Source organism: Danio aesculapii, chromosome 7, assembly GCF_903798145.1.
Source record: "Danio aesculapii chromosome 7, fDanAes4.1, whole genome shotgun sequence".
Classification (NCBI taxonomy): domain Eukaryota; kingdom Metazoa; phylum Chordata; class Actinopteri; order Cypriniformes; family Danionidae; genus Danio; species Danio aesculapii.
The window spans coordinates 24580432-24596138 of NC_079441.1; the positions used below are offsets into that span (position 1 = coordinate 24580432).

Genomic DNA, 15707 nt, shown 5'->3' on the forward strand with positions numbered 1-15707 from the left:
AAAACCAATCCTAAGCGCAATGTCTCTGGTCAACAGTTTTATGTCTTGCTCTACAATATAAATTACACACAGCCGTACAACAACCATAGATTTTGAAGCAACTATGTTTATGTGACAAAAATGCGTTTTTATTTTTGGATAATTTGTGACATCACTGTACTACAAAGTTATGACATGAAATAAAGAATAAATGCACACTTCACCATATCCAATCATTTCAATATATCTGCTTTTAACATTTTTTCCCCTCACAATTTGTTACACAAACTACCTCAAAAATGTTATTAAATACATCACTCAGTCATCATGGACCTAAATGCTGCTTTAACCTTGGGTAAAGGAAAGTTTACAGTTATTTAGTATCAGGGTTAGCACAGATATTCACCCAGGGTTATAAAAGCAGAGTTAGCACTGCGTTTGTGCTTGTTAATCCCACACCATTGTGCCAAACGTGAAGTATAAGAATGTTACAGACAGATAAGTTGGCACATTTTTTTATATTCACTTATAATAATTATAATCCAAAACAAAGTCCATTAAAAAAAGTCTAAAAAACAAAGTCCATGCCTGAATACCTGAAAGTTCATCGAGTCTACCAAATAAAGCCACTCAACACAGTTCTTTATTCTCTCTCTCTCTCTCTCTCTCTCTCTCTATCTCTCTCTCTCTCTCTCTCTCTCTCTCTCTCTCTCTCTCTCTCTCTCTCTCTCTCTCTCTCTCTCTCTCTCTATATATATATATATATATATATATATATATATATATATATATATATATATAGAACATTTAGGCATTTATTTTCTCCTATTTGAATATATTGAAATATTTGAAATGCAAAGAAAATAGCTAATGGGTATTTAATAAGAAAGGTTTAAGGTTGGGGGGGGGGAGGGTTAGGGGTGTTTGGTAAATATTCTTGTTTACACTTATTGTGATATTGAGTATGAATTTCTCCTAATATTGAGTTCCAAAATATCTGCCACTATTTCCACAAAGCATAAATAGCATCAAACTTCACTTATTGCTAAAATATTATATACAGCATAAATGTATTACTGTGCAAAAGCATATTGCCAAGAAACTATCTTCACTTACTGTAAATATCGCCATTTGCACTTAAATATTTGAAGAGTTCAGATGCAAAAACCTCTGAATGTCATCTGATATTTTCTTTTAAAATGAGCATTTTCCCAGCCTCCTATGTTTATGTTCAGTTATTCAACTTTAAAGGCAATGAAAACAACTTATTCGTCATAAAAATAAAATTACTGAGTCTACACACTGGAGTCAGAGAAAAATGATAATTTTAGAAGAAAATATCAAACACTTACAGGTTTTTGCATGTAAACTCTTCATTTGTTAACCTAGTAAAACAGGCACAGTGAACACGAAGTAAGAAAACTCAGAACTTAATCCTGTTTTTCACCAATTAATAGTTTTCAAATAATAGTACTGTTGAACAATTTGATGCTGTTTATGCAAATACTAAATGATATTAAAATTCGAAAAAGAACATCATATGATTGGTGTGAATACAGGGGAGCTTACAGTCGTACAGATGGATTCGAGTAGGAGTATAAAAGAACAAACTCAACTTAAGGTTAATGTGTATGAATGTCTGATCGTCTCAGGTGTCACTTGTAGTAAAAATCGTGGCTACATGATATATAACGTAGAGTTCAATTAAGGCACAATTTCAATGTGAATTACAGATGCCCTTAATAAAAGATTATCCATTTGATATGAACATTTCTGGTGGATGTTTCCATTTTTCTGAGCCATCTCTTGCAGTTTCCATTAAAATAATTCCATTTCCTTGAGACACTTTTAGTTACTAACTCTAATGTTTTAAGTGTTCTTTAAGCACATGGTGTTTTAATTTATATGGAAGAGAATAACTGGACTTTTGCACATTTAAAAAGATAAATATATATATAATATTACTAACTGCTAAACTGTCTTGTAACAACTTTTCTCTTTGAGTGCTTTTTTCTGGGTTAAAAAAAAAACCCTCAGTGGAAACTCCCACATGTTCAAGTGCAGTAAGCATCATTTCCTTATACAACATCAAAGATCTGGCTGAGCTGGCAGCCGAAGTTAAACTAAAGAAAGCATGAGGGAAGAAAAGGCAGATGGTTAGAATGACAGCCTGATGGTTAGAGGTTCAGTATAAAGTCTCATAACAACACGCTAAAAAAAAGAAGACAGACAAAGCAGAAAACAGGCGGAAGACAAAGCCGGTGTTGGTGGAGCTCGACAACCATGAGCCACAACTTTCTCTGTGCTTTTCTCACCCTCGCCTTCCTGGAATCAGGTAACTTCATTTTGTGTCAAATCGTTTAAGAAAACGTAATATTCGTACATTTGAAGTGTGCAAGAATCACCATAAAGGTTTTGGATATAGTTTGAGCAGAGGATGCTAAAGTTTTTATGTCACCGGAAAAAGCCATGAATTGAAAATATGGTAAATAAAGACAACATGCATTAAAATGTTTTAAACGAAAGCATAGGCAAACCCTTCCGCATGCACCACTGAAAGTATGATTACCGGCACTTTCAAAAACAAGATTTTCTATTCAAAATAATCAATGTTTTAATATGGGATTCACTTTAAGGATTCGCTTTGCTAGTTTATTTTGATCTGAAAAGGATTTTGCATCAATTTCTGTTTCAATAAAAAATAAGTACAAAAAGCAGGATGATTCAATGAATTTACTCAATTTTTTAAGATAAGGGTAGCAAACAATTTATATTGGCTGAATTTTACCAAACAAATTAAGTTTTTAGCCCAGTGTAAAAATCAATTAGTTGAAAAAGTGAGTAAACTAATTACCTTCAAATTATTAAGTAAACAAACTGTGTGCATAATTATACAAACTGAGATAACAGTTCTAAGTTACAACATAAATATGCACATTTTTTAAGTAAAATCAACTTGTCATTTTTAAGTAAATGGATTTTCTCACTGTTTTTAAGTAATCGCTTTTTGAAGTGCAGTTACCTTAAAAAAGTAAGTACACAGAATCTTTTTTTAGTGTAATCACAGCTTGTAGTCATTTCAACATGCGTCATCAGCTCTTCCTAATAAATGTTTGGTATATAAAGTGCGTCAAATATGCAATTAAACAAAAATGAAGAGTTAAACAAAAGTAAAGAAACTGAAATAGCTTTTTTGTAGCACACACATATTAAAACTCTTTGCTTAATTGACGCTTTGGTTAATTTAACACTTAACCATGTAAAATCTAAATTATTTTTTACTTCAATTAATATTTACAGTTTATTCAATGACAATAAAGTCATGTTTCCTCATTTTAAACCCATCGAATGTAAACATAGTCTTGTCTGAAACTTTCTACAAGATGAATCAATATTTTTAGCATTCTGTCTCAGTGATCATTGAAATCACTGCATTTTTTAACATTGTGCATGTGTGTTTGTTTACCAGGCAAATCAAACAGTGATGTGTCAATCAGTCACCGCTTTACTGGAGATAGCCAGAACATTACCTGCGTCCTCTCGGGGGACGAAAACATGACACAGATCAACTGGGAAATACTTCATGGCCCAAACCACACTAAGCTGGGCACATATCATCCTCATTTCGGCATACATATTATGCATAATTATAAGACTAAAGTGGAGATCAAGGGCAGACAATCTCCACGACCATCATCATCATCCCTTCTCATTAAAATAGCATCAAACGACAGCGTGCAAATCTGTTGCGCGTTCATAACATTTCCTTCAGGTAAACTGGAGCAGTGTGTGGATATCAGTAAGAACGATGCCAGTATCGATACATCTAAAAAAGGTAATGCTTCTATATTGCCATTCCAATAGGACACGTGATTTTATTTTTATAATAGCATGCTGTTTTTTTGCATAGAGTATACTTACATTCAACCAGAACGACAACTGGGATTATTTGGACTTTTGGGCGCAATGATTATCGGAACTATTCTTTGCCTTTTCATCCTTATCCTCCTAATCTACTTGTGGAGAAAATGCAATTGTAAAAGGTAGAGGTCTCACATTTTTTTAGATGAAAAAATGACTAGTATTTTACATTTAAAGCTAAAATAAAGCAACAAGTTGTATATTAAACGTGTCTTCAATACAATCTAAATGTCAATGACCTTGCAGGATAAAGTCCTTTGAAATACGAACATATATGACAGACTCGCCGGCTGAGGTAAGAAATTTAAACAGCTATAATGAAGTAATTGAAATAAATAATACATTTGAAATAATCTAGTGAATAATTGATGAGAGTTAAAGTTTCTGTCATTGAGAAGATGAGAGAGGTTAATAATTGATTGTTCTACTAAATAGTAATTCTAAACATGTCAATATTTGAAGGCTCATTCAGTCCCATTTTTAAATGCTAAATGTTCAATTCATCTTTATTTCTATAGCGATTTTACAATGTAGATTGTGTCAAAGCAGCTTAACATAGAAGTTCTAATAAATTGAAACTGTGTCAGTCCAGTTTTCAGAGTTGAAGTTCAGTTTAGTTCAGTTCAGTGTGGTTTATTATTCACTGCTGTTAAACGTTTAAGCCTTTAAATTGAACTTTAACCTGAATACTTGTATCTTGCAACATGAATAGTAAAATAATACATCCTCTCATTGTGGCAAAGACAAAAGAAATATGTTATTAGAAGTTAGTTATTAAAACTATTATGTTTAAATGTGTTGAAACAATTATGTTAAACGGCACTAATATATGAATATTTTAAAAAGAAAGACATTTTCACAAGCAGGCTAATAAATTTATATGCAGTTACAGAAATGTGAAAAGTGCAAGTGCAGTGAATTGTTTTATTTACAGTGCAGTTTCCTATCAGTTTCAAATGCACCTTATCATATTAAGTGATTTCATTAAAGTTGTCAGTTTCCTGTTATTCTGAAGTACATGATGTGTGGTTGTGGTTAAAGCTGAAATGCTGTTCTGCATGGCCGATTCTCACAGCCCATGTTTGCCACAACTTTTGTGATTATTGTTTCAGTTTAATTCGAATTGTGAAATATTGTTTAAAATGTAAAATATTTTAATACTTCCAGGTATTTTGGATTTAAATAATGAAACCATCATGCAAATACAAATATATTATTTGTATATATACACTACCGGGCAAAAGTTTTGGGTCAGTTTTATTTATTAAATGAAAAAAATTCTTAAATTGTTAACATTTATATTACTGCTTTCTTATTGCATATCTAGTTTCAAACAAAACTATTACTCCAGTTATTATTGCTTCTAATACTATTACCATTAATAATAGTATTAATAACAATAATAATTAATATTAGAGTGATTTCTAAGGGATAATGTGACTGGAGTAATGAAGCTAAAATTCATCATTAAAATCACTGGAATAAATGATTAAATTAAATGATAAACTACTTTTGAACAGTTCTTTTATAGTGCAATAACATTTCACAAGTTTACAATTTGTACTATATTTTTGATTAAATAAATGCAGCCTTGGTGAGCAGGAGAAGCTTCTTTTAAAACATTTACATCCTACTGACCCCAAACTTTTGACCGGTTGTGCATATATTCTTCATATGTAGTATAACATTTTAGTATATTTTAATAACAGTATAACTAAACAATCTTAAAATGTCTTCACTTTAGAGCGAGCAATCTGTTGATGCAGCAACTCCTCAAAGTGCTCCAAGCGGCTTTGACCCCTCAAAACTTTATGCCAAGATCAGAAAGGACCTTTTCTATGGCCGCTTGTGGAAGTCTTATCAAGGCCAGCCTAAACCATAGACTTAAGGTGCCATGACTGATCAAGGACCTGTTTTTTTCATCAAGGACTCTAAGAACAATAGCATAAAGAGGATTGCAATGTATTATTTAATTCAGCATTTTTAAAAAATAATTATTGTTTCAAAGCAACTTTACAAAAGGTGCAAATTATTGCATTACAATCAAATTCGGAAAAGGTTATAATAACTTTATTAGTTACTAATAACTTTAACTATTTAACTAGTAATTAATAGCTTTACACTAGTAACTAATAGCTTTTACCAGTATAATAAATGTATTATACTGTATATAAACATAGTTAACCTGCAGTTATAAAGCATATACTGTAGGTAATGTTCATGTGTACATGTTTATGGAAGTGTATTTGTGTATTATATAAAGACAATGATTAAATGTATTGATAATTTAACTTTTAAGATTAATAAATATATGTAACACAGAATAAATTTATAATAAACTTATATAACCAATAATTCGAGTCTGTAAATATAAAAATATTAATAATAATATTAATAATAATAATAATTCCTTACATTTATATGGCGCTTTTCTAGACACTCAAAGTGATTTACGCATTGGGGGAATCTCCTCTTCCACCACCAATGTGCAGCATCCACATGGATGATGCAACGGCAGCCTTATTGTGCCAGACCACATACCACACACAGCACACCAGCTGATTGGTGGAGAGGAGACAGAGTGATGAAGCCAATTATGATATGGGGATGGTTAGGAGGCCATGATAGACAGAGGCCGGTGGGCAAATTTAAAAAGGCTGCCAGGGTTAAACCCCTATGCTTTTTCAAAGAACATCCTGGGATTTTTAATGACCACAGAGAGTCAGTACCTCGGTTTAACATCTCATCCCAAAAAACTAATATATATATATATATATATATATATAAAGTAGGCCAGTAAAATTCATATATTGGGGCAGGAAATGTTACACATTTCTGTTATCTAGCTCTTAATGACCTTATACTTCCTGCTTGTGGTTAAATTTTTTTAAACAATTAAAACACATTTGTACCATTGATATTATTGTTTTTTTTTAAACTTATGGTTAATAAATAATTATAAGAATAATATTGGTTTATTAGACAAAATTGTAATTTCGCCTTCTGTGCGCTTGGTGGCGCTACAATCTCGTTTTTAAAAAGGAAATCACCGAGGAAGTGGCATTAGTTTGTAAAAAGTATTGTTTTTTAAGACTCAAATGGTATTTAGAAATTACTCAAAATGCCTCATAAAGGGTTTTCGTGCCCACTGATTTTAGCCGGACTCTCATATGTTTGGATGATTACTAGCATACGATGAAAGATGTTGTGCTGGGTTATTAAACAAACACAAGGTGTTGAGACGATGTTAAGACTGGGCGTTTGAAACATTCAAAGTTTTACATGCCTGCAAGAGTAAAGTCCATGTCCAGCCGAGGAGGAACTTGTCAAAAATCGTGACCGCCTTCTGGAGGTCAACGTCAAAATCACACGAGCCTCGACACGTCACGCGGTGAGTCCTGCAGAACACCCAACACCACATTCCTGAAGAAATAAATATATAGAGAGAAATTCTGCATGATAAGCATTGCTGAAATCACGATTAGTTGTAAAGTCAGCTATGCATTGTTTATATTGTGTTTTTGACTAAAGTTTCATCTCAGCAGTGTTTTAATAATGTTTAATGTGGTCATGTGACCAGCCTCTTTCTTCTTCTGTAACAGTTAAATACCGCAGGGTTCCAAACAATTCATTCATATTGCCCCATCACATATCTATTCAGTTAACTTTACAGATTTAACCAGGGTGCGAATTATACTTTGAGGATCAGCGGGGGTCAACTTTTTCGCAAATATTAAATTGTGTAATATGCTTTAGTGAATCAAATTAAATTACATCCATTACATTAATGCAAAATTAATTTTTCAGTCATTCATGGGATAGTTTGTGTATTCTGACCTACAATATCCAGCGATAAGCCATTTCATAGGCTACTGATCAAAACATACTAACAGCGCATCTAATTTTACCTTACTTTTAGGCTATATGGAAAAACTAGCATCTATTTTACAATAAAAGTGTTTTGTATCTATCGGCTTAGATTAATTGACGCCATTATGCATTCACAATGGTATAATCCATAATAGGGGTGGTCAAATGTATATTTATATTATCTATTTTTTAATTAGTAATATTAGTATTTAAGATGCAGATCAGAGCAAACTATTTCTTACCATTTAGAGGACTGACCTCCACACATGTTGTTTTCACGTCCTTCAGGGGGATCAAGCATTAATTGGGGGGTCAATCCCCCCCAAACCCCCCTTGTATTTCGCATCCTGGATTTAAAAGTAGATTCAACATAAAAGTAAGTTGTTCCAACAAAATCTCCATAATTGTGTTGTTTCAGCTCATTTTAAATAAGTAGTTTGAACAAGCAACAAAAATGTTTTTTGAGTGTAAGTTACAGTGATACAGAACTTATTTGCTTATACAGTGAGCAGTAACACATGATAGACTCACAAGTTGCTAAATATACATTGCAATTGTTAATCACACAGGCTAATCTTGAAACAATTATTAATTAAGCAAAAATATTTTTTTATATTTTTAGATAAATCATTAATAAAAATGATGAAATGTTTTAGATCAATTTTGTTTTTAATTTGTTTTGTGTGTTTGACCATCCACAGTTAACCTGAAGTAACAATGGCTTCACATTGTGTGGGTGAAAGTGATGGACTGACCTTCTATCTGGCGAGACCAGAGGATTACGATGACGTGATGGCCATATCACACGACATATACGGTGGCATGGACTATCTCCCGCATCGCTATCACTCCTGGATAACTGAGCCAGGAAGAGTGGTTATTATAGCACGCAGAGATGAGAAGCTGGTGAGCCATTCCAGGAGGAAAAAAGCTTTGATAGTGTTTTCTGATTTCAGACAGAAACCATGAGGACAATTCATTACTACTGTAAGATTTTTTTTAGCATTATCTTCATCTTGGATATAGATTATATACTAGATTATATCATTAAAAACCCGTAATAGCCCATTTAAGCTTCTTGTCTCAAAGAGACACTGATTTAAAGTTAACATTTACAGTCTGCGTTTACCTCATGGACTACACAAATAATTAACTGTTATGATATGAAAAAGTTAATGGTTAAAATATACTGTGCTGTGTCTTTTAAGAAATACAAAGCTTGCAGTTCTCAGGAAAGACAGCTTTTTAACTTGTGGCTGAATTTAACCACATCAGTGCGTGTGATCTATGCTGTTCACAAAATTTATTGACTCATGACCCATATACCTGATCTCAATACCTGAAATTTACACCACTGGACAGCTTTGATCGCCACGTACTCAAATCAAATGAGGCCATCAACACCATTGTAAAATTTTGTTGCTAACGTACAATAGTACACTGTCATGTGCACAAGACTGGTGAAGCTTTAATAGTGTTATGCACCTTTATGTTCACTAGGGGCATTTTTGCACATTGGTTTTTGTACTTGGCAAATAAAATATCAAGAAAAGCAGACCATTTTTAACCTTATTGATAACTAATCTTATTTTTTTAATACTTTTAAATCCTTGTAATCACAAAGATAAAGGAAAATCTAGTGTTTTATGCTATGTTTTATTTTTATTTTCATTTGTTTTTATTTTTATCTGAACAAAAACTGAATATTCTCAATGTCAATTTTATTTATATAGCACTATTGAACACAACCAAAGGTTGACGAATGTGCTGCACAATACAAATCACAAAGAGCAAGATATAAAATTATAGCCAAAACAAACAATTCTCAATGATAAAATGCCAAATCAAAAAGGGAAGTTTTCAACCTAGCTTTAAAAACAGACAGAGATGATAAAGATCTAATACAGAGAAGCAGAGCATTCCACAGTCTAGGACCAGCTGCTGTGAAAGCACGGTCACCCATTTCAGCCTCGACTTAGGGATCCATAATAATCTCTGGTTTGATGACCAGAGAGTCCGACCAGGCTGATGTTCAGTCAACAGGTCTGACAGATAAGAAGGTGCCAAGCCATTTAGTGGTTTAAAAACCAAGAGAAGAAAAGTGACACGATAGTGCACATGCAACCAGTGCAAAGAGCACAGAGCAAACCTGGTGTGATGTGGTCATGTTTTTTGGTACCAGTTAAAAGCCTTGCAGCAGCATTTTTAACTAACTGTGAATGGAATAGAGTTGTCTGACTAATCCCAAAACATAGTGAGTTAAAGTAGTCCAACCTAGAAGTAATAAAAGCGTGAATAATTTTTTCAAAAATCTTTCTAGTTAGTACAGGTTTAAAGCTGAAAAAAAGCAGGATTTGACCACTGCATTTATCTGTTATCAAATCTCAACCATTATCAAAGATAACACCCAGATTTTTTACCCAAGGTTTCACAGAAAAGCTTGATTTACCAAGATTTACTGGTGGTGCCCTAAAAGAATTTGATGGGCCGAACACCATTATTTCAGTTTTACTCTCATTAAAATCTAGAAAGGTCAAAGACAACCAGGCTTTAACATTCGACAAGCAAGACATAAGAGTCTCCAACCCAATTGAACTCAGTTTTAAGCGCAGGTAGATTTGAGTGTCGTCCGCACAACAGTGGAAAGACAGACAATGTTTTCTATAAATAGAACCCAGTAGAAGCATATAAAAGGAAAAAGAATAGGGACTAAAATATATCCCTGGGGAACACCACATAACAAAAATGCTGCTTCAGATGAACGTTCACCAATGGTGATTTTAAAACTGCGATTGGAAAGATAAGATTTAAACTAATCCAAGGCACTTCCGTTTATCGCTACACAATGCTCCAAGTGGGCCAGCAAGATGGCATGGTCTACTGTGTTAAACACAGCATACAAATATGCTATTGATATATGACATGGAGACTGAAATATTAGAATTTTAGAATATTGATGGAATTTATTCTAACAATCATAAATGCACTAATTTATTGTGCTGTCAGTTTTATTGTTTCTCCCCAATTTATTTTATTTAATTACGAATAGTAACTAATTAACTGATTGTCTTGCACATTCACAGTGAAAATATAAAAAATAATGTTGATCCAGTTATTTTGATATTTTTCATAATCCTGCCTGTAGGTGGCGCTGGAGTCAGGCCTGGTGGTTGACGGAGGTGAAACTGTGGTAGTTGAAGGACTGAGAGTTAGTCCTCATGAAAGAGGCTGTGGTCTGGCTGGAGTCATCCAGACATTTGCTGATGGCTACGTAAAGAAGATCCATCCCAGAGTGAAGAGTAAACGCCTCACCAGAGGAGATGATCCCGGGCCTGAGAAACTGCGCAAGTTCACACTTCTGGCCAGACGGGTGAGCTCAATTCATACAAACATGAGCTATATTCACAATCAAGTTAACTTAAGTTTCATGCATTATGAACAAATATTAATTAACAAAAAGTGTCTCCAGACAAAATGTCTAAGAAGTTTGGATTAGTTTAAGGTTGGAAAGAATGATACTGAAACCCTGTCCAGATTTTATACCGATACCAGTGTAAAAAGTACGTAACTAAACCGAAGAAGACGCTGAATATTTTGGTGCCGCTCAGACCTGGTTTAAACTGTCAATTCATTGTGACCTAATTTTTGAACATAAGCGACACAGTTTGGATATACGCTTGACCGTAAAAACATGATAAAACAATACATGCAATCAGATTTTTTGAGATCGGTTTCAGCCCTCAATACAGTTGAAGGCAAAATTATTAGCCCTTCTGTACAAATGTTTATTCTGTAGAGAAATTTAATGGAACAAGGACATATTCACAGTATTTTCGATAATATTATTTCTTCTGGAGAAAGCCTTTTTAGCTTTATTTTGGCTAGAATAGAAGCAGTTTTTTTTAGGTCAAAGGTCTATATATACAGTATATATAGATTGATTGAATGATTTATATATATATCACATTAATTAATGCTTGATCCCCCCTGAAGGACGTGAAAACAACATGTGTGGGGATCAGTCCTCTAAATGGTAAGAAATAGTTTGCTCTGATCTGCATCTTAAATACTAATATTACTAATTTAAAAATAGATAATATAAAAATACATTTGACCACCCCTATAATGGATTATACCATTGTGAATGCATAAATCACATTATACAATGATTTGCCTAGACATCCTAATTAACCTAGTAGAGTTTTTAAAATGCACTTTAACCTGAATACTAATATCTTAAAATATCTAGTCAAATATTATTTACTGTCATCATGGCAAAGATCAAATAAATCAGTTATTAGAAATTAGTTATTAAAACTATTATGATAAAAAATGTGTTGAAAAAATCTTCTCTCCGTAATACAGATCTTGGGGAAAAACATTAAAGAATTAATAAAAAAAAATATGATAAAATATTATAAAATAAAAGAAAATTTAACAGGAGGGCTTATAATTCTGACTTCAACTGTATGTGGAAATAAGTTGGATACAAATCTGATATGTGCCAAAGTAACTGTTATGCATACAAACATTGGATTTTTTTATTTGTCATTCCCTATTAAGAGTTATTGGTCCCCAGAATTGAACAACAATTATAGAGGAATAATTAAGACTTTTGTCCATATGTAAGATTTATTTCAAAGCCCACCCAAATTTTATTTTCCCCTTTTACTTAAAATATCCAATCTATTAGCAATTATTCAGTAAAAAGTTTGATAGTCGACCAATCAGTCAAGGGTATGCAACCAAAGACTATATATATTAGTTACCATATACAAAGACAAAAGTTCTCGCATTACCATGAATGGAGAAAAGTGCAAAATTCAGTATGGCTGCCACAGCAAAGGAAGTTCTGCCTTCTAGTCAAAATAGCAAATCGCAAGTCTTTATACTGTAGCCATGTTTCTGTTGGGTGAGGGGTCTGTACAGATTCGCTTGTTTGTTACTGCAAGTCCTGTCTTTGCACCAATGTTTACTCATGAGCAGTAGCTGGAGCAAACTGGATATTACATGTTTTAAATGTAATTAGGGGTTAAGCAACAACAAGCAGGTCCCTTTTTTGCTGATTTGATATATGTAATTTCAAGAATTCACTATTAGCTCATGAATTATACATAGCTTATTTGGCATGCTGTCCCGGGAGGGAGCCCTGAGCTCAAGGGATCCTCTGGCCCAGGGCTCCCCCCCCTTTCGTAGGGCGAGGGGAGATTGAGCTCAGGTCCATCTCAAAACTCCCCCGCTACTGAGGCTAAGAAGAACTTCCTGAGAGTAAGACATTAAAAAAAAAGATTTAGGCTTATTTTATCTATAATATAGAGCATATTTGGATGGTGGGAGGAAACCAGGGAACCCGGGGAAACCCACGCGGACACAGGGAGAACACGCAAACTCCGCACAGAAATACCAGATGGCCCAGCAAGGACCCGACGCCATTGATATTCTTGCTGTGAGGCAACAGTGCCACTATGCCGCCCATTCTGGATAAAGGTGGAAGAAGGGGAGGAGGGGGGTTTCTTCCAGATGAAGTTAGTTATAGAAAGGAAATGAGGATATATATAGTGACTTGGGATCCTTTGATTGGAGGATCGTGATTAGCTAATGTGGGCCAGCTGGGTCAATCATGAGCACATGCTCCTCTCAAAATTAGTTAAATATTAAACTTCATTTAATTGCGAGTTCAAAGAGCAGAGATTTCTGTATTCCTTATTCTTTTAGAAAGGACTTTGGTCTTGGAGAAACTACATGGACTTTCCTTGAAAGGGGCTTTATATGCGATCTACCACCTACACTTGACGCAGATATATAAATTGGCCTTAACTATTAGTCAGCCCTCATCACAGTAATATCTCTCTCTTTTCTCTCTCTCTGTCTTTTCATCCAGGCCGTTCTCTCACTATGGGGGAAATCTGAGGGTTTTGATGGCTTCGTCTCCAGTCTGAAGGAGAAACTGCTGGCGTCAGGTGTGTCAAACAGCAGCTTTAGGCCTTTAGTGTCAGTGCAGGACTCAGGTGCTCTGCAGGCGGTTCTTCTGGATCCAGATCTGCCCTCCAGGCTTCAGCTTCCAGGCGCCGCTCTCATCCAGGACTGGCAGCCCTTGAGGCTCGTGCAGAGTAACCTTCAGATTTTGGCAAGGCGAGATTTGACATGGTTTATAGATGGCTCTGGTGAGAAACCGATGTTTTTGAGTTTACACACGCCTCTGTATCCTGTTCCATTTGACGGAGGGTCTCTGCGTTTTAATATCGATCTGTACGGGACAGATCCTTCTTTAGCAAAGATGGCACTAACAGCTCACCTGGACAGAGTGAAGAGTGACCTTCAGGGCATGGTGGTGGTTCATATTTACATGCATCAGACTCTGTGGAAAGAGTTACAGCAGTTCTGTGAGGGTCATGAGATGGTCAGGCAGTTCAGGGATTACTGGGAGCAGCTGTTTTTGGAAAGAGATATATAAATATTTTTAGAGATCATGGAGAAAAGGTGCCCATGATACAGAAGAAACCTCTTTAGATGATTTTTTGAACAAAATGAAGTAAGATTCGGATGAAGAATTTGTTCAACACATTAAGTTAGTCTGAATTTAAATCAGTCTTACTTTAACAGATGCTGATGTTGGAAAACATGCATTGGTATCTGCATACCTCATCACTGTAATCAGATGTATACTGTATAGATTTTTTTTAGACTTTTTTCAGAATGCTTTTTGAAGTTTGAATAGCTGCATTATTAAATAAAAAAGTCAAAATTATTATTGTAAAACATTTTCTGAATAATTTTTCATATTTTATTATAATTTATTTCATTTTATACATGTTTTACAAGCCTCTAGAAATCACGCTAAGGTGCTGATTTGGTGCTCAAGAAGCATTTATTATTATAATTCAGATAAGACCAAAGTAGTGCCAGTGGGCCAAAGTTGGCGCATGATAACCTTTGATTTGGCCCACCGTACCATTTGAGAAAAGATGTGGAATGATGGTAAGGTTGGAGCGAATGCCTTTAAAAGAAATTGTTATTTCTAAGTTAACATAACCATTTGTTCAATTGTTTAATTGTTGAGCTACAAAAAAATAGTTCAAATTAAATGTTGTGAATAAATCAGATTTTTTAAAAATGTAAATACTGTTACTTGACAATTAGAGGACAATGTACAAGACATCGATGAGCAAATCAAGGCAAAGGCAGGTGCAGCTTAACTACAGTATTCAGCACTGAACTCCATTGTGTTATAAATGAGATTGTTTATGGTTTTATTGTAAAATGGATGATATTCAGTGCTGGAAATGTTTGAGTATGTTAGTGAAAGGAGCAGATGATGTTAGAAATTGACTAAAATAATAAATAATAGCCACTAGATTCACTGCTGTTACTTTCATAGTGCTTAAGTTCAGATAGCAGCATATTTAACATTTATAAATTAAGTCAGATCTTAATTTCAATAATCATGTCAAAGTAAATCAGCACACTATCTTCTCTAAAACATTGCAAGAATTAGATGCTTTGTTTCCAGGACTTAAAGAAACTTGTTTATGCTTTTATCACCAGTAGGGTGGATTACTGTAATGGACTCCTCACTGGCCTCCTCACGTTTTTTTATTATTTTAATCATTTTAATTTTCTTATTTCTTTTATTCTTGTTTATGTAAAACACTCTGAACTACTATTGTGTATGAAATGTGCTATATAAATAAACTTGCCTTGCCTTTAATGCGATTCTAATCCTATTTATACAGCTTGAATTTTCAATGAAGGTTTGCAAAAAAATTTAAATGCAAAATCTGTGAACATTGAACATCCACAGCTGATTAAACTAACATTTTTTGATAATATATAAATTGAATATTGATATAAATCTTCTTTATAATTTTATTGTAAGTAGTACATCATAAATCTACACAAATAAATATAATTATTAATATGAGTATTGTACTTTTTTT

General features: G+C 33.9%; 2 protein-coding genes across 2 annotated transcripts; both read left to right on the forward strand.

The window, feature by feature from the left end:
• Positions 1–2074: 2074 nt before the first annotated feature.
• si:ch211-196f2.6 (immunoglobulin domain-containing protein) lies at positions 2075–6198 on the forward strand. Its single transcript, XM_056461385.1, has 5 exons — positions 2075–2314; positions 3449–3814; positions 3890–4022; positions 4147–4195; positions 5645–6198. Exons 1-5 carry the CDS (start codon positions 2263–2265, stop codon positions 5780–5782), a joined length of 738 nt encoding a protein of 245 aa, XP_056317360.1. The 5' UTR covers positions 2075–2262; the 3' UTR covers positions 5783–6198.
• A 1003-nt stretch (positions 6199–7201) lies between these two features.
• nat16l (N-acetyltransferase 16, like) lies at positions 7202–15478 on the forward strand. Its single transcript, XM_056461384.1, has 4 exons — positions 7202–7291; positions 8472–8676; positions 10916–11140; positions 13652–15478. Exons 2-4 carry the CDS (start codon positions 8488–8490, stop codon positions 14222–14224), a joined length of 987 nt encoding a protein of 328 aa, XP_056317359.1. The 5' UTR covers positions 7202–7291; positions 8472–8487; the 3' UTR covers positions 14225–15478.
• Positions 15479–15707: the final 229 nt, after the last annotated feature.

Coding starts and splice junctions, on each gene's coding strand:
- si:ch211-196f2.6 (XM_056461385.1), top strand. CDS start 2,263: ATGAGCCACAACTTTCTCTGTGCTTTTCTCACCCTCGCCTTCCTGGAA. Junction 2,315..3,448: donor CCTCGCCTTCCTGGAATCAG/GTAACTTCATTT, acceptor TTTGTTTACCAG/GCAAATCAAACAGTGATGTG. Junction 4,196..5,644: donor TGACAGACTCGCCGGCTGAG/GTAAGAAATTTA, acceptor TCTTCACTTTAG/AGCGAGCAATCTGTTGATGC.
- nat16l (XM_056461384.1), top strand. CDS start 8,488: ATGGCTTCACATTGTGTGGGTGAAAGTGATGGACTGACCTTCTATCTG. Junction 8,677..10,915: donor CACGCAGAGATGAGAAGCTG/GTGAGCCATTCC, acceptor TCCTGCCTGTAG/GTGGCGCTGGAGTCAGGCCT. Junction 11,141..13,651: donor TCACACTTCTGGCCAGACGG/GTGAGCTCAATT, acceptor CTTTTCATCCAG/GCCGTTCTCTCACTATGGGG.